The following is a 20,243-nucleotide window of genomic DNA, read 5'->3' on the forward strand; positions in this document are numbered from 1 at the left end:
CAGAAAGTGAGATTAACAATTACAAGATCCTTCTAAAGTCAGGGAGATGTCCTACAGGGTGACCACATGATATCCATACTGCTACACTTGCCCTTCCTTATCTCAGTTCATTTTTTCTCTGTTGGTGAGTATTTATTCCACACTTGCTACACAACTTGTGGCCTTCACAGCAGGCTGTGCATATTGGAACTCCAATTTTTTTTTTTACGAAAACAAAATGCTACCAAAACCCCCAGCTGGCTGGAGCTTTCCCAAGGCTCCATGTGGGTGTAGGTCTGCCCATTTGTGAGCATCTCTGCACAGTGGGCACCTCTTTGTGCTTGGAGGCATCTCTGGATGCTGTGCCACACGAGAGGAAAACAGGTACTAGGGTGGAAGGTGGAAAGACCTCGACCTCACTTTATCTGCAGGTTTAATAGCTCACAGAATAACTTTTCTAAAAATAGTAGCAGTGAAAGAGAAACTGTTGTTAGTAATTGTTATTGCAGCACTTCCCAGGTAGCCACAGAACTGAATAGAGGCATTTCACATCTAAATGTCAGTACTTCACACACCTCATATTTTGCCTCTGGCAAAAATCTAGTGATCTCCAAGGGGAGTTTTCTCAAAGTTAAAGTACTGACTTTGGCCAAGGAAGCATTGCCTCAAGCTTCATTTGGACTTTGAGCACAGGGTCACAATGGAATATTTTCTTGCAATTATACAAAATAAACAGACAGATACTTATAGATAAAATCTTAATTTCGTCAAAGGTTTAATCAGCACAGGGGTATGCCAGAAAGGCTAATAATCTGCGACTTCAATTTTTATTTATGCCAGCTGAACATCTAATATCTGGACTTTACTGCAAACCAGGGTAATGCTTATTACTACTAAGTTTCTAACACAAATTACCTCCAAACTTGCTCAGGTTGTGGGTTTTTTTCCTAAGGCACTCTTTACTTTTTCTTACATCCACAACTTTTATGAGTCTTCCCCTCTTCTTCTCTGGATTTCCTTCTCCTTGATTTCTTTTGACATATCGGCCTTTTATTCACTCTGAATTACACATCCCTCCCTGTATCCTATTTAAACACTATCCTCTTTTCCTTTTCCCTCTTTGACTTATTCCTCATTGTGTGTGGCATCCTCCCAGTCCCCCATGCTGCACCTTCAGATACTGTTTTTGTGACTGACTGTGATGGTTCCAAGATGCCCTGTTTGTTGTGGTCCGTGGCAGTTTTGTTCCTGATCTCAAATGCTTCAGCGTTGTGTCACCCAGAAAACTTGAACAATTAGGTGTTACTACTGTTATAGAATTTGTTATTTTAGTTCTCTCACCTGTGCTCCTGAGTGGTGTATTTGAGCAATTCTGCGAGCTGCAGAGGATATTTGCAGATCTTCTGAACAGGCGTGAGAAGAAAACCATCAATGGCAATGTCAATCATCTGCTGAAGCAAGCGACAGGCCTCAAAGAAGTGGCGGTATTTGCCCTGCTTCATCAGTTTGGAGAGCTCAATGCAGGCACTGGGATGATTGTTACAATACTCTGAATAAATAGCAAAGCCTTCTTGCTATTAAGAAAAAAAAGTCACAACTTTACTAAAGTATTTGTCTATAAAGGAGTAAAGCTATTTTTGTAATATCTATTATAAATAATTCGATTAACTAATCCATTTCATATATTGCTTCCAGGCTGATCAGCCTTGAATGCACGCAGAAATCTACTTTGTAGCTGTCAAAACTTTCTCTGTAAGAACACAGAAATAAAGGTCTCTTCCTGAGTCAGGATAATCAAACCCAGTTTAAGAAGTATTTTTCTTTGGGGAAGACAACTATAGGCTTAGCAAGTCTCTATCAAGAACTCACAGCCTATCTCCCCACTGCCTACCTTCCTTAATGTCTTTATGAAGTTTTTGTGTGCTGAATGTGAGATCGCTGCAAATAATCTAGCTCATCTGTGATCATTCCAGTTTTGGCAAGGAACCTTAGAACTGTTTACAAAATTACGTGATTGCTAAAGATGAGGAGAAATCTAAAACAAATATTTAATTAATTGCAAGTTAACTTTACACTCTAAAATGCTGCCAGTTTAGTATTTAAGAAACACTTGTTAGTAAAATTCCCTCCTAATATGGTAACTTGGCTTTTTATTATCATATTTTGTTAATTTCATAAATAAAATCGACTTTTTCGACCTACATGTTGAAGAAAACATGACCCTATTTCACTTAGATGAGGTTCCTCCTTGTTGTACTGCTTCTCAAGATCCTTCAGAAACTTCCTTTGGAACTTGTAAATATCTTCAATATTTCCAAAAATGGTGCTTAACTGAGCTGTGGTGAACATTCCTGTATGTTTGCGACACTGCCGAATGTAACCCTGCAATGAAATATAAAACACTGCTTAGTCTGAGGATGTGAGACAGGTCCTACCCTCAACAAAATCATCTGAGCTGGCGAGACCCCTGTGGTCTCCAGGCAAGGGAGTGGTTTCCCAGCCAAACACGCACACAGAAGCACAAGTTCAGATTTGCACCTGAGATGCCCACAGATGGATTCTTGGGGTCCAGCCCCTGTCTCGGGGTACCCCAAATGAACCAGGGGACCTCCCGAGTGTAAAGCCCACTCGCATCTCTGCTACGAACCCGCTGCAGGGACCGAACCTCCAGGAAGAGCTGCTGTGCTCACAGCCTCACAGCAGTTTTGGCACCAAGGGAGTGCAAAGGTTAAGTGATGTGACAGGGGCTATCTGCCAGGCTCCTCCACTTGGCTGCTGTCAGGAAGGGCTGCCGCAAACAGCTTTGGGAGCAGACAGCTGAAACAGCCTTGCAGTGGATCTGGCGAGGTTTACCAGGAAGCAACACTGACTGTTGCTGGCACTGTCAGGAATATTCCTGTCTCCACAGCCATCTGCTCTGAGAGCTGGGCAGTGGCTATGCTGCGAGCCAGCTACCGCACTTCCTACTGCACCAACAGGGAAAGCTAATTCCTCTGCGGCTCTTGTAATGTGGACTGCAGACACTCCTTCAATGTAAAACACGTTTTATGGGTATATTCTAGCTTCATGATCCTGGCTACAACCAGCCTGAATGATTCATTCTAGGGCTGAGCTTGCAAATTTGGGTTACTATCTGTGTAGCTTTTCCGGCTTAGTCCTACTTGAGTGTATTTTCAGCCTTATGTCCTACTTGCACCACCCTACAGATTCACTCTGAGGACAGCAGACTACCTCTACCCCACATGCTGAGCATGGCCCATTGCTTCTCTTGGAAAATGAGTGCTTGCTCTCTTGTAACTAAACTCAGAGGCTTGCCAGATATTAAAAACCAGGTATAGGATATACATATTAGAGAAAATTAATTAATATAATATGCCTAAGTCTTAAAAGGTCAGTAAAATATAGGAGACACGTCCTAGAATTCAGCTAACCATGGGAGCAGCATAGCAGAGCGTACAAATTCTTCCCTGATCTTTCATGCACACAACCAATCTTACTAGCTTAAGTAAATAATGAACATAAATTGCAAAATTTACATTTAATGTTTTGAAATTAGTCAGTTAGTAGTCAATTTTTGTCCTTTCTCTCTCTCTTTTCTCTTCAAGATGCATAAAAAAGGCCTGATCTGAAAATGAAAAAAAAAATCAAATCCTACTGCTGTCTTGTCTACTTTGATGTGAATGAAATAATTTAGTGGGGAGTGGTGGACTAAGGGATGACAGCATGACAAATACAAGGACAGACTTAGCACACTAAGGCTATAAAGATTTTTGTAGGTTGCTTAGAACCACTCCAGATGCAAACCACAAAGGCAAGTCAAATACAGGTCAAATGCATTACAACTCACATCAGAAGAGGCAAACTTCAGTGAAAAGTACTAAGAAGCTTCTTGCCAAAGTATTAGCCTCCAACAAATATTGAGAAAAAACCAGAAAACTACCCCTGCTTTATGGTTCAAACAAGCAAGGTAGGTCTAAAACACACTTAGATTTCTTCATAACTCCTATGGATCCAGTAAAAATCTCCTCACTTGAGAAAACAGGGAAAAAAAACACTTAGCAAATACCCCTTCCAAGTTACTTCCAAGAAGTTTTGTCACTGAACTGTAAATTATTTTACTACAGTTACTCAAAGTTTTCTATACAGTGGCAAAAAGCTTTAAATAAACTGGACTTCCTTCTCTCATTTATTATGGAAATAGCAGTCAGAGAGGCACTTTTTCACTGTCAAAAATGGAAGTTTTTTTAAAAGAAAGGAAGCAATGGCTCCTGGCAGTCATCAGAGAAGGAAGCCGTAAGAGGAAATGAAGAATCTGACTGACAGAGTCAGAATTGCAAGTGGGAGTGTTTTGATATGAGAAATCACTGTGGTTCTCAACTTATATGGAATGATTTGTTCTCCTTAGGTGAGCAGGACATCCTCAGGTTAAAGCATGTACCTCACAGATGTCCTTGAGGTGCTTGATATAGACTCGTTCTGTCTTCATGATTTCCTGTATAACGTTGGTTCTCATCTGATCCCTGTTTTCAGCTATTTTCTGGCGATGCTTGCTAATATCTGGATCTTGTTCTTCGTCCTGGATATTACTACAATTTTCTGGCACTTCTTCCTGATTAACTCGCAGCTGCAGCCAGAACAAACAAAGCAATTAGAGTGAAGCACAAAGTTTTAGAAAATGTGGTAAAACAGTTACAAACTTCTTATACCTAAGAGAAGAGTGGATACAGACATGTTCTCATTCTTACCTTTCTGAGGGGGCTTCACAACAGGATTTACCTCACTGTACTCACTGCATATTCAAATAAAGTGTTGAGATTTCTGCCTGGTTAAATACATGACTTCCTACTCACAGTATTTGAGAGAGACCATGTTGTACTGTCAGTGTACTTTTCAGAGTTAAGCTTTTTTCTGACCCTTACTAATAGTGAATGTGTTTCACCAAGTCAGCAGAGGGGTAAAAATTACAGAAGCAGACACTCAACCACTTTTAAATAGTTTCCCTGTGCCCCATCTGTATGATGTAGATAGTAGCACCTCCTTTTTTGACTTCTGTCTGATTGCCCATGTTGTCTAGAGATGTAGGAAGGGGAAAAGGAGGAACCACCTGCTGCACTTTGTGTACATAGTACTTCAGGTAGCGTGGCCCAAGTTTCACTACAGGTTCTCAAAAGGTAGTTCAAATAATTTTCTAAAACATACTTCAGTTTTTACCATCTTAGAGTCATACTGTCATTAATCTGGGTGAGTTCTGTCTGCAGAGTTCAGACTGTGAACCAGATTTCGACACAATGTCATTGATAATAAATTAAGCCCTATTTTACCAAGAAACCCCTGCAGCATAGCTTTCCCCAACCCTTATGAGAACTGTTGTGTCCTCTTTGTATATATTGATGACTCTCTGGTTGAGCTTTCTGCCCTTGTAATCTCTATTTGAGAAATTCCTTTGGTTACAAACGGACCAAACAAAGTAGACAAAGTAAAAGTTGTCAGAGAAGCTACGGGATCTTAGGTTGTGATTCTCTACTGCTTTTCTCCTTGTGAACTCCTTAGGGGTTACACCACTGATGTTCAGCTGCAAACAAGCTGAGGATCAGGTGTGAAATGTAATGCCATGACAACTGTTGCACTCTGCTAGGAATCTTGCAATGGTGCAAAAGTAAGAAGCAAAAGAGTTACTCACCCTGACAAAGCTAGCTGGAAACCAGGCCTCCTTGTCCTCATTTCTTCCCCACCACCAGTCTTTGTTAGAAGCTTCTAGAACTCTAATGACATCTCCAGCTTTGAAGCCCAACTCTTGATCATCCATAGTGACATGGTCCCAGAGAGCCTCCGCATAGACGACGGTGCCATCGCTTATCAGCTAAGACAGGAAGAAAATGAGATTGTAAAGGACAGAAGATAAACTATGGAGTGTTTATAAACTATACAGAGATCAAAGACCAACATAGCTCATCAGAGAGCCTACTGTTACTCCTGTTAAAACTAAAATTTCAGATTTTCAGAAATCCATGCACATACTTATCAGTGAAAACAATTAGAATCCTGCTCCAGAGCAGTTACATAGGGTAACAGTTACAGTCTGTGATGGTTTAAAACCCAGAGGGAAAATTAAACCCACTCAAACCATCCCCTTTCCCCCACACCCTTCCTATAGTGGAGGAAACAGTAGGAGAGGTTATAGAAGGAATCACAATTCACTGAAAAACTGAAATAATCATAATAATGCTAGTAAAAGAGCGTACAAAAAAAAGTTTTACCCACAAAACGGTATTTACCACTGAGCAAACAAAAATGCCTCCTAAAGAAACTAGCCACTGCCATTGAATTCTTTATGACTATGAAACCTCAGACTGTGGAAAACATCCCTCCACATCCCCCATCCCTGTCCCTGACCACCCTGTCCAATCATTCCAGAAAGGCAAAGCCCTGGACATTACCTCATTAATTGCTAGCTGTTCCCCTCCAGGCTGCAGGTACCTGGGAGCAGCTTGGCAGAGCTCCTCATAGCTGTAATCTTCCTCACTGCCATTGTCATCCACTAAGGCTGAAGATTCAGTCCCACCATCTGCAGCAACTAAAATAAAAGTGCAACAGCTGTTTGCTTCATCATTTTTATGATTCAAAGGAAGACAACAATGCAAGAGGAATTGCTGAGAAATTGCCTTTGTTGTCACGAATAAAACAATAACAGCAGAAGTGGAGAGCAGCAGAGCTCTCAGGAAAACCACCTTTCCGTCATTAAATATGTTTTACCCTTCTTTAGAATTTTCTCATTTAGCAGCTGATAAAACTGAGTAACTTTCGTACGCAAAAACCCCAGAACTACAACAACCCCTTACTTATTTTTTTGCCAAAGGAAACCTTAAATGACCTGTTCCAGAAGGAAGGCCCCGATGCCATTTCCCAGGCAGCAGATGAGAGAGCCCCAGCAGTGAGAGGGGACACTGTCACCCCCAGGCTGGGTGCCCCCACACCGTCACATCCCCTGCAGGGACATGAGGACCCAATGGTTCTGTGCCCACCCACCCGTGCGAGGGGTGGGCAGCCTGCGTGCAGCCCCAGCTCTGCACGGGCTCTGCCACCTCTCCCAGGCACTGGGGAGGCTCTGGCAGCAGCAAGGCTCAAGGGGACAAGGAATACAGACTGGGGACGGTGGAATAGCCTTATAAAAAACCTGTTCTAATTGCCCCAAGTCACAACAATTTCTTGGTTTGAAGAACTTGTACTATTGTACATTTTCTGACCAATGAGGCAGTTTTGTATTAAAAGAGAGGTCAGGACTAAAATAGGCTTCATCTTATTACACAGCCACATAAGCTAGGAGAAACACTGTTACTGTATAAAACTGTAAAACTCATTTGGGGTACACCACTGGGTGACAGATCCTTTTGGCCATCGCCTCCGCACTGGCAGAGGAAGGGAACTGGGGGCAGATCTCTGGAACAAGTCTGACTGACTGACTGACACCCACACTGCTCGGTGCTGGACCCTGTCCAAGTGGGTTTGCCTTTGAAAGCCGCCTGCAATGTTCAAACCACCCAAGATCAAGAGGCATTCATGACCAGTGGCCCCGTGCTTGAGTGCACTCTCTGGTCCTTATTAATTTATTCCTAAAGATTTATTCTTATGGCAAGCCCGAGCTGTGAACTAGAGAGTCTAAAGATCATACAATGCTTAAAAACGCATTAAAAAGTAAAAAGTCAAATTCAGAATAGGTTAGTAGCACTGAACTCCTTTGCTGAAGGTTAGTGTGTCCCAGGTAAGCTGCCACACAGTCAACAGAGCAGCTCTTACTCCTGAGTGCCTGGGAAGGGACATTTAAGCAGAATTATTGAACCTGCCAGTTCCAACAAGCAGCAAGGCGGAGCAGCAGGATCCTGACACTGCCTCTTCTCTATTCTGCTTCAGACCTGGGCACTGCCTGTCTGCTGGGCTTTGGGCACTGGATGGGTGAGAGCCACAAAGAGACAACTCCTGGCTTTACTCCATGCACCTACTACCACCAAGCACTGCTGCCATCTGCTATTTACCTTATAGGGAAAGATACCGCAACCCCCTCCTCAGGGCACACATACCATCGCCAGCATCTTCACTCATCTGAGCATTAATTTGCCAGAGAGATCAAAGCAGATCACCGCACAGATTCACTAAAAAACTTGCAAGATTTTTCTCTCCATTAAAAATGGAAAAAGATGGCATAGTCTTGATACAACAGAACGTGGATATTTAGCCATCCTGTTCTACTCTCTAGCATTTTAAATATACATTCACATTAAGAGTATAATCTGCCTAAGCAGGAAGGATGCAGAACCCTTATTTTAAAAAAGCAAGACTTTTTTTTTCCTACTAACTCATTAATCTGAGCACTGATAAACTTTTAAAATACATCTTGTGAAATTTACTGAAAATGCTTAATTAAAAAAACCCTGCAAATAAATACTCCATTAAATTAATTTATATTTTATAAAGCCACATCCAAAAAATTAATTCCAGTGATCCTTTATACATTTCCACTGTACTATTCATACTGCCTGTGGGAATAATGGCACAACAAAATAACCTAATTCTCCAGACCAAAATAACTGCAATTTTGGGACAGAAAGCTGTTTGCTACTCTGTACCAGATCAACAAGCTTACATTGACTTTGTAGGGTAGAATCAAGTGAAATCTTGCACTCTGCATCTTTTCCTCTATTGCATACAGACAGAAATACCAGAGGGACGGGTGTGCTTTCCCGGTTGCACCGACGGGATGCAAAAAACTTAAAAGACAGCCAGGGATTGATGCAGATCTCCTAGCAGCTTTTCCCCAGCACTGCAGGTTCCCACAGATGACACAGAGTAAGTGTCATCAGAGTCAGGCCCCCTGACTGCCACCGTTTACCAGCTCAATCGAAAAACACCACAAAAAAAAAAGCAAGAGCGAACACGTTCTACTCACACGTACCCATCTGAAGGCTCTCCAGACTCCAAAAATGTGCCATTGCCCCCCTGGCTACCATGCTGCCGTCAGACCTGTAACAGGTGATGATGCTCAGTCCTGCGGGGCTGGCGGAGGATCACAAGAGGCTCTAAGCTACCCACAGCTTGGAGGAAGAGGCCGTCGGCTGCCTTCAGCTCCGGCGGTGCCTCCGAGGCCGAGCCCGGCTGGGAACTGCCAGCGGCGCGCTCAGCCTGGCTGCTCCCGGCTCTCTGACATCATGGGGTGCCCTTAGGGAGGAAGTTCCAGAAAAGAAACAAAAACCTGCCCTGCCTGGCCCCGGCCGCGCTGCGCCTGCAGCCGCTCAGACCGCTCCCACGGAGCCTGAACACTGAGAACAGAGCGAGCCAGGGAGTGCATTTGCTGTTCATTAAAGCAGCTAAATGCGATTTCAATCTACATTCAAATGACTGCAATCCAGAGGGAGAGACTATTTGGATGGGAGTTGGGAGTTCCTTGTATTACAACAGCGTTCAGAGTATCGGTCTATCTGTCGTACTATACCGGTTAGAATTCCAGTAGAAGTAAACAACTAAGGTATTTTTTGCACAATTTCTCTTCACGGGGGAACGCTGTATCATTTTTTAGGGCGCAAGCAGCACAAGTGTTAAGGCTGCAGCAGACTGCTCCCAAGAAAACGGGAGGAGGGAGACATTTTCTCACTGAAACTACAAACTTAATTTGGCTGCTTTATGAAATAGGAAATGAAGCAGGAAAGCACTCAAACCATCCATCTTTCTCTGGGTCTGACCCAGCCAGAACACAACCTCATTCATTCACCATGAGCCCAGCATTCACCCTTGCATCTGTGTCCTCACAGTGAAGCTGGATCAGTCCCTGCACTGGAAGCAAAGGCAGGAGCTGTTCCCATCAGGAGAGTGCAAAGCATGCCGCAACCCACGTCTGTACACAGCGCTATGCCTAGCTTGGAAAGCCCCAAAAACTTACTGGCTTCTTCTTTACCTGAAAACTGCTGCTCAGCTGAGCCTGTCCTCTAACTGGGGACTGCCTCCTCCAGGGAGGCGTTCATAAAACCCTGGAGGCATTTCTGCACGCAGCAACTTCTCAACACCCACTAAAATCACATGGTTTCCCCAGCACTGCCTCAGACAGAGAAGGAAAGTCCAAACATTGCCCTGCAATATTAATGCCGTCTTCCTGCATAAATCCTATGTGTGCTGTGCTGCACGGGAGACTGACAGAAATCAGCTTCTGAATCTCTCAAACTTCCCTTCTTGCAAGGACTCTAGTTGGATAGCACAAAAACCCCCCCAAGCTACTACATAAGATCTTCATATGCAGCATTTTTCTTGGCATAAACCATTAAAAAAAAAAGCAAGCTGGCAAACAGAAGTAACACTGATGACACTGAAGTGCCGATGTTTCTGGGACTTGCAAGGGAAAATTTCACGCTTTTAATCAGCCAGAGCACAACCTCTTTGCCATGTCAAGTGCCTGCCCATCAGGGAAAAACAATTCAACTGCCAAAGGAAAACCAGATCAAACCCCATACAGCCCTTCTACAAGACATTTTAAAAACAACCTCTGAAAAACAATTCAAAACTCTTTTGGTCTGATTTTTGTAGAAAGGAACGGACTGTGTGCTTTTGCCCAATGACTAAACTAATGCCACAGTGGGATGCTGCTCAGATGGAGGGGGGTTTGCTCTCCCTCCTTTGCATGGGCACATCTGGCAAACTGAACCACCACTAAAGTACTCATTTGGGGTGAGGTGGTGGCGGCTTCATTTCCTTGTAGATCAGCCAGGGACAGGAGGAGGCGCAGGCTTGTCCTTTGTAGCGGCAGTCCACAGTGACCTTGTCCAAATGCATGCTGAGCTGGCTTAGCCGCTGCGCAGGGCACGCTGAAACGGCTGTGGGTAGCACTTACTAAAATACTAAAAGCTAGTTTATCCACCTCAGGAAAATTCAGTTTTAGAAACCCTCTGGTATCGTAGAACCCTCTATCCTGGGGCAGACCACAGGTCACCCCCAACCACTGCTCTGACAGCAGCCAGTAGCAGATGCCCAGCGAGGAACATAAAAATAGATGAGGCATATGATGGCATTTTTCTGAAGTACTTTTTAAAATTCCAGTTATCTGCAGATCAGTCAGATCCCTCCTGGGGTAGAAATTATGTCTTTGTGTTTAATGAACTGGATTTTTCAAACCACTTTCTGAATTTTTTAAACTGTTGGGATGTGAAATATAATGTGTAGCAATTCGTTTTATAGTTTGATTTTACAGATTGTGAAAACTATCTTTTATTTTGAGCTTGCTCTCTGGTGATTTAATTTGGTGCCCTTTAGTTCTGAAATTATTGGAAACAATAACTATTTTCTGTTCATTTTTCCTATGCCAAACAGACTTTTATTCTCCTATTGTCCTTTTTTCCATGTTGCAGAGCCCAAGCCACATTAATCACTCCTCCCAGAGACACACACACAGAGTCGATTTTCTTGTCCTTCTGCTTGTCTGTGTATCGTCCCCTGTAAAAAATGCCTTTTGGGATGGAAAGGAACAGGGAGATGCCCCCCCCACACATCAGTGGCACAATTGGGCCTTCTGTTTTGTTCTCTATTCATTTCCTACAAACTCCTGCCCTTTTATTTACTGTTTTGACTGTTACTATGCACTGCACTGACTCTGTAAATGGCTATTAAGATTGCAAGACCTCTTCCTGAATGGCAATATCCAGTTCAAAGTTTATCCTTCTGCATGCACATCAGGCTCTTTTCCTCCTCCACGTGCATTACCTCGGCTTTGCCAACACACCTGACGCCAGTGCAGTGCCTCACGTCTCACTTCTACTACCGTGAATAATTTGGCGCACCAGCAAGAATTACAATTTCATTTTACACCTCCCTTCCCATATCATTCATGCAGACACTGAACAGCTGATTCCACCCATGAGCTCTCTCTTGAAGAAGACCAACCGCTCTCCTGAGTCATTCCTGAGCTGTGCTCCACACATGCCAAATTCTAGTCCCACACAAAAATATGCAAAAGATGGGTTCGTTTTTAAGATACTTATAAAAATTGCTCTGCAGCAACAAATAGGCAACCTCTTTCGTATAACTTACAACTTGTAAACAACTTGAACTTGTAACCCTTCAAAGTGCAAGAGTAGCAATGCAAGTCTCAAGAGCAGTTTCCCTTGTGTTGTCTGATTCTTACTCTGTTTCCTACAGATGATGATTCACTGTCTTGTAACATCTGTTTTTCTAAAAATTTACATTTGCACTTTTATCTGCCATTGCTATAAGAAGAAAGCATGTAACATATTAGGCTTTAGCAAGTAACTAAAGTAAGATACCACTGGTTTTCAGTGCTTGGGTTTAGAATTACTTTCTATAATAAAGGGCTTTTGTACTATCAAATTTCACTGTGCATGAGCAAACAAAAAACTCTCACATGTTCAAAGACAAGGAAGTGCCTTGTGATTTAAGAGAAAAAAGGAAAGAGATCAGAATGTGTGACACTAGTCACTTCAGTGTTTTCTTCTGGAGCTACTTAACAGTTCTTTGCAATTGCTTTCAAACGGTGAAGTCCATGATACCCGCCACTTGCCTTTAGAGTTTTGATTTCAGAAACTTTTCCTGCTCCACTTCTATGTGTATTGTAAGGTCTCATAAAAGTCCCATCTAACACAATCAAGGTTGCTTTGGCTTCATTGTCCTGAAAAGTGGCAGAAATCTTAGTTTGTGTATTTGTCATCCTCATGCTTTCATTTAAGAGACCAGTTATTCACATCCTAAATATGCAGAGAGATATTCCTCTCAGGCAGTTGTCTAGGTAACTAATACTATTTCATGTGGTTTCCAAATGTGAATTGGAAAGGATAACTAAAAATAGAAAAAAATAATTCCTACTCTGTGAAAAAAGAGCCTCTTTTTTTCATAAACTACGTTATGGCAGACCTGTTACTCTGTGAGTGGTCCTTCTGGAATCAGGGACTGAGGCACCACATAATCTCAGCAAGAGTTACAGCATTCGATGTCTAATTTACCTCAGTGCCTGACCTGGATCTTTAAGTGTACTAAGATGCACACAGCAGAACACACTCCAGACATAGCTTTTAAAGCAGTTCCTAATATTTTACTACAATATAAATTAAAAAGAAAATAGAAATGGATTGTAGATAATTGTACTGGTTAGACAGAAGAGGGGGTGGAGCTTGTAGCGCTGTTTATTCCATACCACCCACATCATCACTGGGGGTGTGGTTTTGGCAGGAGCAGCTGGGCACTGGAAACTAAAGTCTGCCATCTTGCTGGATCTCTCCATGGCGACGGTATTGGGATCAGCCAAGTGGACCCAGCCCCCTTCCGTCACTGTCAGTCCCTTTCCCATTCCTTCAGGTCGCGGCTTCAAGACACAGTGCTTAAGGGCAGCAACGATGAGTCTGAGACGCCACTCCAAGGGAACAAAAAGCAAGAGAGAGGCAGTAGCACAGAGCCAAGCCCAGCTGAGCTACATGGAGCCCAAGCTCCTGAAGAGCCCAACTGGAACAGCACTGGTGCCAGAGGCAGCTGTGCAGAACCAAACCATCAAAGAGGAGCGGTCAGAGGCGGCAGTGCGGCACAACGTGATGATCGAGCTTCCAAGGGGTTTGCTTGTCCTACTCCTTTGTTGTTCTCCTACTGGGGTGGGGGAGAACATTAAGCAGCAGAAGCTCTCCTTGACATATTGCCTTTGTGTCCCAAAAACCACATGGCCCAGATGCAGGAACAGAATTATATTGCCTTTGTGTGGAGACCACAGCAAGCACTGTCTTCAGGAAGTGCTGGGGTTTTTTCACCTGGTAAATGCCCATTTTTGTGGGCACCTGCTTTTTGCCTACTTTTTGCTATGAACACTGCTGTTGTCTTTGTGATTTTCCTAATTTCTCCTTTTTGTCCCTCCATTACTGGAAGGGGCAGGGGGAAAGGGAATGGTTTATTTGGAGTTTAGCTCCCTAAATCAGCTGTCTAAATCAGCACAATAATGCATGACAGAATCACAGAATATTCTGAGTTGCAAGGAACCCATTAAGATCAAGTCCAGCTCTTAAGTGAATGGCCCATATAGGGATCAAACCCACAGCCTAGGCATTATCAACACCATACTCCAACCCACTGAGCTCATCTTGGTGGGTATGTCCCTCTTATTGCCATAGTTAGAAATTCTCAAGTCTGCTTCTGAAGAGTATCTCCTGAAAAAAAACCTGTCATGCTCTATTCAAAACAGGAGAATTCAGTTTTAACATGTTCTTACATAAACAAATTTGTAGTTAAAGCATTTTTGGCAGAATTTGGATATCATTGCAGCTAAAACTTAGCTAAGAACCACAGAAGCCTAGTTACTGACTTGTAAACACACACGTAATTTTAATAAACATTGAAAATGCTATTTTTTAAATTTCCTACTTCTGTTATGGGAAGCCTTGATTCAGAAAGTTCAGGGTAAAGGTTCCCAACAATGCTTTGTTCACTATTTACAGTGAAAGATACAAAGTGAGAATTTTGATTTTATTTCCAACTCTTGCCAGTGGCAGAAGGAACACAAACAGTGTTAACTCAGGTTCTTCTGGTCCCACCTGTGAAGAAATATTCCACTACTACTAGACTAGTTAATAGACTACTTCTATTAACTCCAGACAGCACTGCATCCTAAGAGCAAACAATTACAGCAAAATTACACAGGACACATCAGCGAGCCTGTTAAAGAACAGCTCTTCCAAAAAGGCAATTTTTACCAAGAACCTGTCCTCTCATGTACCAGAGTTCTGGTTGGGCTACACTCACCAGCAAGCCACTTAATTATTTAAGGCTTGTCTATCTAAGTAAAGCTGAATGCATTGCAAACAGAAAATTAAAAACACATGTGTGGTGTGGCTAGGGTTCAGGTATGAACTCAAGCATACTAGAACTTACTTCCTTCACAATCTATTGACTTCAGGCAAATATATGAGTAAGAGAGTGGAGAATACAGGCATGTTAAGTGGTACAGAACAATAAACCATAGCGATGTCAAAGGGCAGACAAGGAAAAAGTTTTACATGAGAACAGCATCTACTAGTAAGAAACCCCCAAAACAAAGCAACTTAGCTGGATATTACTTTGTCACTGAGTTGTTTTGCATCCCTTTTGTTCACCATACTATATGCTAATTCTTGCTTAGCCTTGGGTGTGGCTTTCTGATCTACAAAGTTAAAAATACTCATCTTACCATTAGATGTTCTCATCTGCCGCCTCCGTCCCACCCGGTCCAGGCCGATGGGGGTACTTTGTGAGAAGGTGAGCGGCCGGAACCTGGCTGAAACAGCCTTGTACGGCGGCACCTTGTGTGCTGGAACAGGTGGCCGTGCCACAGGCTACCGAGGAAACAGGAAAATCCAGTATTAGTAAAGCTACTGGCAAGTCCAACTGAGCAAAGCTCAGGTATGAAGTAAGGTTTCTCCAGATAGTCCAGGTAGTAAAACCTGGAGAAAGTAAATAGTATAATAAATAAAGTAAAAATTTTACCCAGGCAGTAAACTCCCTTATGTTGAAGAGACATTGCTTAAACACGGCATACCATGTTCACCAGCATCAGAGAACAAGTTTTATTACATTACAGTTCTTTGTTACATTAAAAACTCCTTAGCCTTCTGTTGTGGTCAGATATGGTCTGTAATTTTCACCTTGTAATATGCTTTTTGAAGACAATCAGAAGTGGGGAGCACCTCTTCTATGAAGACTGGGCTGAGAGAGCTTGGGTTGTTCAGCCTGGAGAAGACTCCAGGGAGAGCTCACTATGACCTTTCAGTATCCAAGGGGGCCTACAAGAAAGCTGAGAGGGACTTTTTACAATGGCAGGTAGTGATAGGACAAGAGGGAATAGCTTTCAAGTGAAGGAAGGTCAATTTAGATTAATGAAAACGGTAAAACACTGTAACAGGCTTTCTGCAGAGGTAGTGGACTTCTGCTTTCATCAGTTAAATGTACTGCTTGTCAGTAAAATAAGACAATAATAATTATCTAACTGATGCTCTGCTTTGAGTTCCCAGGAGTCTCATAAGAAAGAGGTAATACTAAGTTTATTGCAACTTTATCTCAAAGCCATTTTCTTTGGATAAATCACTTGTTTGTTAAATTATGATTGGAAAACCTACCCCTGTTTTATTTGCAAATTGAGTCTGATTTTATGTTGTCCCTGAACAACTCCACATTAGCCAGGCTGAATGATCTTGCATAAGCATTCAACATTAAACAGCCAGGCTTCAGCACATGAACTTCAGAGAAACTCCTCTTTAGATCTTCTCTTACTGTTCAGTTGTTGCTGTTCTTCTATCAAGTAATCTGAAACATCAGGGATGGTTTTTTAATTAACTATCTCTTGACACTCTGTTACGAAACCCAGTGACAGTATTGTTTGAAAATGTTTTCTCACACCTAAGCTGTCAACCAAAACAAAGTACAGTGGAGAAGGAATTAGCTTTGTACTTTTCAAATATTCCCATGGGTTTTCAAAGCTTTAAAGAAAAAAAAATCACCAGTGTGAAGAGCAGTCTTTGACAGCCCCACATAAAATACTTCTAGCACATATATGCCTGCCTGAGGAGTTCTTTTTCACATTCCAGCTAAAACTTTAGTTATTATGACTGCCAAAAACCTCAATGTGTATGGAATATGATTCATCTACAACCTCATCTTTAAACCTCATTTCCTAAGTGCCTTATCAGTATACCAGGATCCTTCACCACAAAAAGTCTGATTTGTTTTATCAAACAGCTATCGATGTGATAGAAGTGATGGCAGTTACTGTATGCAAATAACTGGCTGAGTAAGCAAAAAAGACTATTTATTTCTGGGCAACTAAAATTTTCTTGTAAGCCTTCAGTCCAAATCCTTTCACCGGACAGACATGGATGTGCTTTTACTCAGTAGCAGTCCTGGGTAGGCCATAATTTGGGTTAATAATGTGCCCTTGCTAGGAATGCTCCATAGTTTTGGTCTTGACCACAGTGATCCAGCACTGTGCTAATGCAACCTCAGCCAAGCTCTCATGGTGGCACTGGAGCATGGAAAGAGTCAACTCAAATAGCTGCCTTGATGCATGCTCCTTCACTGTTAAACTGATGTGAACAAGATTTAAAAAGAGATCAATTTGGTTTCAGCACTAAATGAAGGGCCTGGAGAGTGTTTAATCACTTACAGAGTACAGCAAATTGCCAGTACTTACTATCCCTTGAAATCTATCTATTATTCTTGAGTAAGATGGCCTAGACTTTTTAATAATAATTTTCCTCTTTTTTTTTTTTTTTTCCTTCCAAGTTAAGAGATAGAATTAATTTTAAAATATCTTAATTTCATATGATTTGAAACAAAGGCCTTTGCCTGGGTAAAAGGTTCATTGGCTTTAGCCGGGGTTTTGCATCAAGATGCATTTTTTCATCAGGGATTTATAAAGAAAAAGTATGTAATACATAATAATGTGTAAGATGTTCATGTTACAAAATGCTTTTCACAGGAAACTGAAAGTCCTGCCATTGTTTCAGCATTTTACCATCACCAAACTTCCCAGCAGGAGATGAACTGGCTTGAGAAAGACTAACACAACTCAAATTTCATTAATAACCACCAGAATTAAATTTTTTCGGGATGCAAATACTAATTCTTTTTCCTATTGCTTTAACAGGTTGACAATTGCTTTAGGCAGTAGTTCTCCAGCCTTCCTGGAAAGCAGAAAATAACTGATGAGTGCAGCCTTACAAAAGCCTGTGAGCTTGAAGCTCTGCAACCAAGTGCAAGATGTGGCCACGACCACCAACACAACAATAAGATCCTCTACATATTGTACTTGCTCAGCACTACCTCCAGGGAGAAAGGAGCAATTTTCACCTTTCAGTTTTGAATTTCTCACCCTTTTACTTAAGCCAACAGAGATGGCAAATATAGGTACTACTCAAGTACACACCTACCTTTGTCTCATCTGATCAATTTAGTAGTATTCAGACAGACATTGAATTCATATTGTCAGTCTTCTTAAATTCTTAACTTCATTAATTTCTCAATTTATTACTAATTTTCTCAAACAATGTCTTCATTAGTTTTAACTATCTTTGCTATGCCAAAACCTGGACTTTGAACATTACTTTTAATGCCACAATTTTTGAACAGGTCTGCTTTTGGGTAATTTGAAATTATCAATAAACAATGTGTTATCATTGTGTTGGATTGTACTACTATGTTTCTCAGGCCCGACACTCTGTAAGGTGACTAAACACAAATCCATCTTACACACAAATAAGCTCTTATAGACCCACATGAGACATAATGCCCATGCCAAGAAAGAAATCAGAATAATTTACTATACAGAAAAGATTATCCCAAAGTTGGTATCAGGTTTGTTCCACGATGTATTTTTAGCAAGAAGACAGAGTAATTAGTGACCAGGAAAGCAGTATTCTAAGTACACGATGTCAGCTTGACAAAAGGGAAGGAAGAGAAGGAAGCATCCATTCTATTTTCTAGGCTGAAGATAGAGACAAGGAAGTGAAAGGGTCTTTTGCAGTTTGCAGAGCACATCTGTTTATCTTACTTGTGTCAGCAGATTTTCTCTCTCTTCTACTTGATCGTCTCCATAGAAATTGACCCCACCTATTACGGAGATGGGTCTTCTTTTTCGCCCTCTGTGGCAGCCTACAGTATTGCTTTGGATCACAGACCCAACAGGTGCCAGTCCTGGCTGATTGTCTCCATCTGTGCAGTCTGTTTTCTGAGACTCCACTGCAACTGCATCTTCTGGTATAGAGAAACTTCGGATCAACATTTGGCCATAGTCTGAGAGAGGTCTGGGCCGGGATCTTTTTCCAGAGCCCCATTTCCTGGATGTGACCTTTTGTGAGTCTGCCTTTTCTTCATCCTGGGATGTGGACCGCTTCCAGTGGTCATCAGAAACAACCTTTTTAAATGTGAACAAGTCAAATAAGCCACAGAATTTTCTGACAGTTAATCATTTGTGAGTTTGTCATAAGGCAGATCAACTTAACATGTCTAAAACAGAAGTTACCATAAATAAAACAAAGGCAACTGACAATTCAGGAAGAGATAACTTTGCAAAGCAGAGACATGATGCTTGTGATGAGTAAGGTAAACACCCAACACTCAGTACCTCTTTGGCAAACAAGACTAGTAACACTAAAAAACTCACCTATTACCTCAGCAGTACAGATAGGAACTATCTTAAGCACTGAATTCATGGAATAGTATCTTGGAAAGATCGCTCTGTGCTCACAGGACTTGTTTCTACGCACAAGTTGGATAATACAGCTAACACCAGTAAAAAAAAAACTCAGCTGTGGTTTTGGACTTTTTACCAAGGCTTGTAGCAACAGGACAAGGGGCAGCAATTTTAAACTGAAAGAAGGTGGGTTTAGATTACATATTATGAAGACATTCCTGACCATGAGGGTGGGGAGGCACAAGAACAGGCTGCCCAGGGAACCTGTGGATGCTTCAACCCTGGTTTTGTTCACGTCCAGATTGGATGGGGCTCTGGGCAACCTGGTCTAGTGAAACATGTCCCTGTCCATGGCTGGTGGGTGGAACTGGATGATCTTTAAGGTCCCTTCCAAGCCAGCCCATTCTAAGATATTTCTGTGTTTCACCTCTGTTCAGTGACGAAAGAGAACGGCAAGGCTGCAGTTTGACCGCTTGCAGATCCGTGTAACTGTAAGCTGATACCAGACTGGGCAGTTGCACTCCCTCCTACCACTCACTGCCACAATCCCACTTGGTCAGATCTAGAGATTCTGCAGCCAGGAGTGAATTAGGTGAGCAAGCTCATCCAGTCTGGAAGGGAGAAGCTTACTTCCCATATGGTCTGAGAGGTTAAAGTCATACAGATCGGAGATACATTATTGCACAAACATTGGAAAGGAAGCTTGGAAAATTAGCATGTTGCTCCTATTAAACAGCACATCTGGCTCACAGAGGTTAATGCCTTCAAGTATCACAACTGCAGTGGTATTACAAGTTTGGAAATAAAATAACCTCAGCTGAAATCCTTGGTAGAGGGGAGATTTTTAAACATTTGAATGCATTTGAAGTAATACTGTTATATTTTTTTCTAGTACACCCTTGCAAATTTTCAGGGAAAAAAATCTGCACACAAAAATTTATGCTCACTTTTCCTTTAAATTTCTGATTTCTTGGTGTTTCTGGGCTTTTCCCAGCTCCTTTATAAAAACAGAAAAGAAAGCGAGAAAACTAGTAAGTATTCCAAAAAAGAAAAGCATCATTTTGTCTCTCTCTAACTA

General features: G+C 42.0%; 1 protein-coding gene across 6 annotated transcripts in view; it reads right to left on the minus strand.

Moving 5' to 3' along the window:
* SPATA13 (spermatogenesis associated 13) overlaps window positions 1-20,243 on the minus strand; it is a 148,106-nt gene that overhangs the window by 11,290 nt on the left and 116,573 nt on the right. For 4 of the 6 annotated variants that reach the window (XM_040054157.2, XM_040054178.2, XM_040054164.2 and 1 more), the window contains exons 3-9: window positions 18,524-18,886; window positions 15,170-15,314; window positions 6,417-6,553; window positions 5,660-5,839; window positions 4,418-4,603; window positions 2,182-2,361; window positions 1,321-1,553 (exon numbers count right to left, since the gene is read on the minus strand). In XM_040054157.2, the coding sequence (XP_039910091.1) occupies window positions 1,321-1,553; window positions 2,182-2,361; window positions 4,418-4,603; window positions 5,660-5,839; window positions 6,417-6,553; window positions 15,170-15,314; window positions 18,524-18,886 (1,424 nt within the window). Of the gene's footprint in view, window positions 1-1,320; window positions 1,554-2,181; window positions 2,362-4,417; window positions 4,604-5,659; window positions 5,840-6,416; window positions 6,554-8,926; window positions 9,063-15,169; window positions 15,315-18,523; window positions 18,887-20,243 lie in introns of those variants that run through there. The other 2 variants (XM_040054186.1, XM_040054193.2) reach the window with 2 other exon arrangements.

This window comes from Hirundo rustica, chromosome 2 (genome assembly GCF_015227805.2).
Source record: "Hirundo rustica isolate bHirRus1 chromosome 2, bHirRus1.pri.v3, whole genome shotgun sequence".
Classification (NCBI taxonomy): Eukaryota; Metazoa; Chordata; class Aves; order Passeriformes; family Hirundinidae; genus Hirundo; species Hirundo rustica.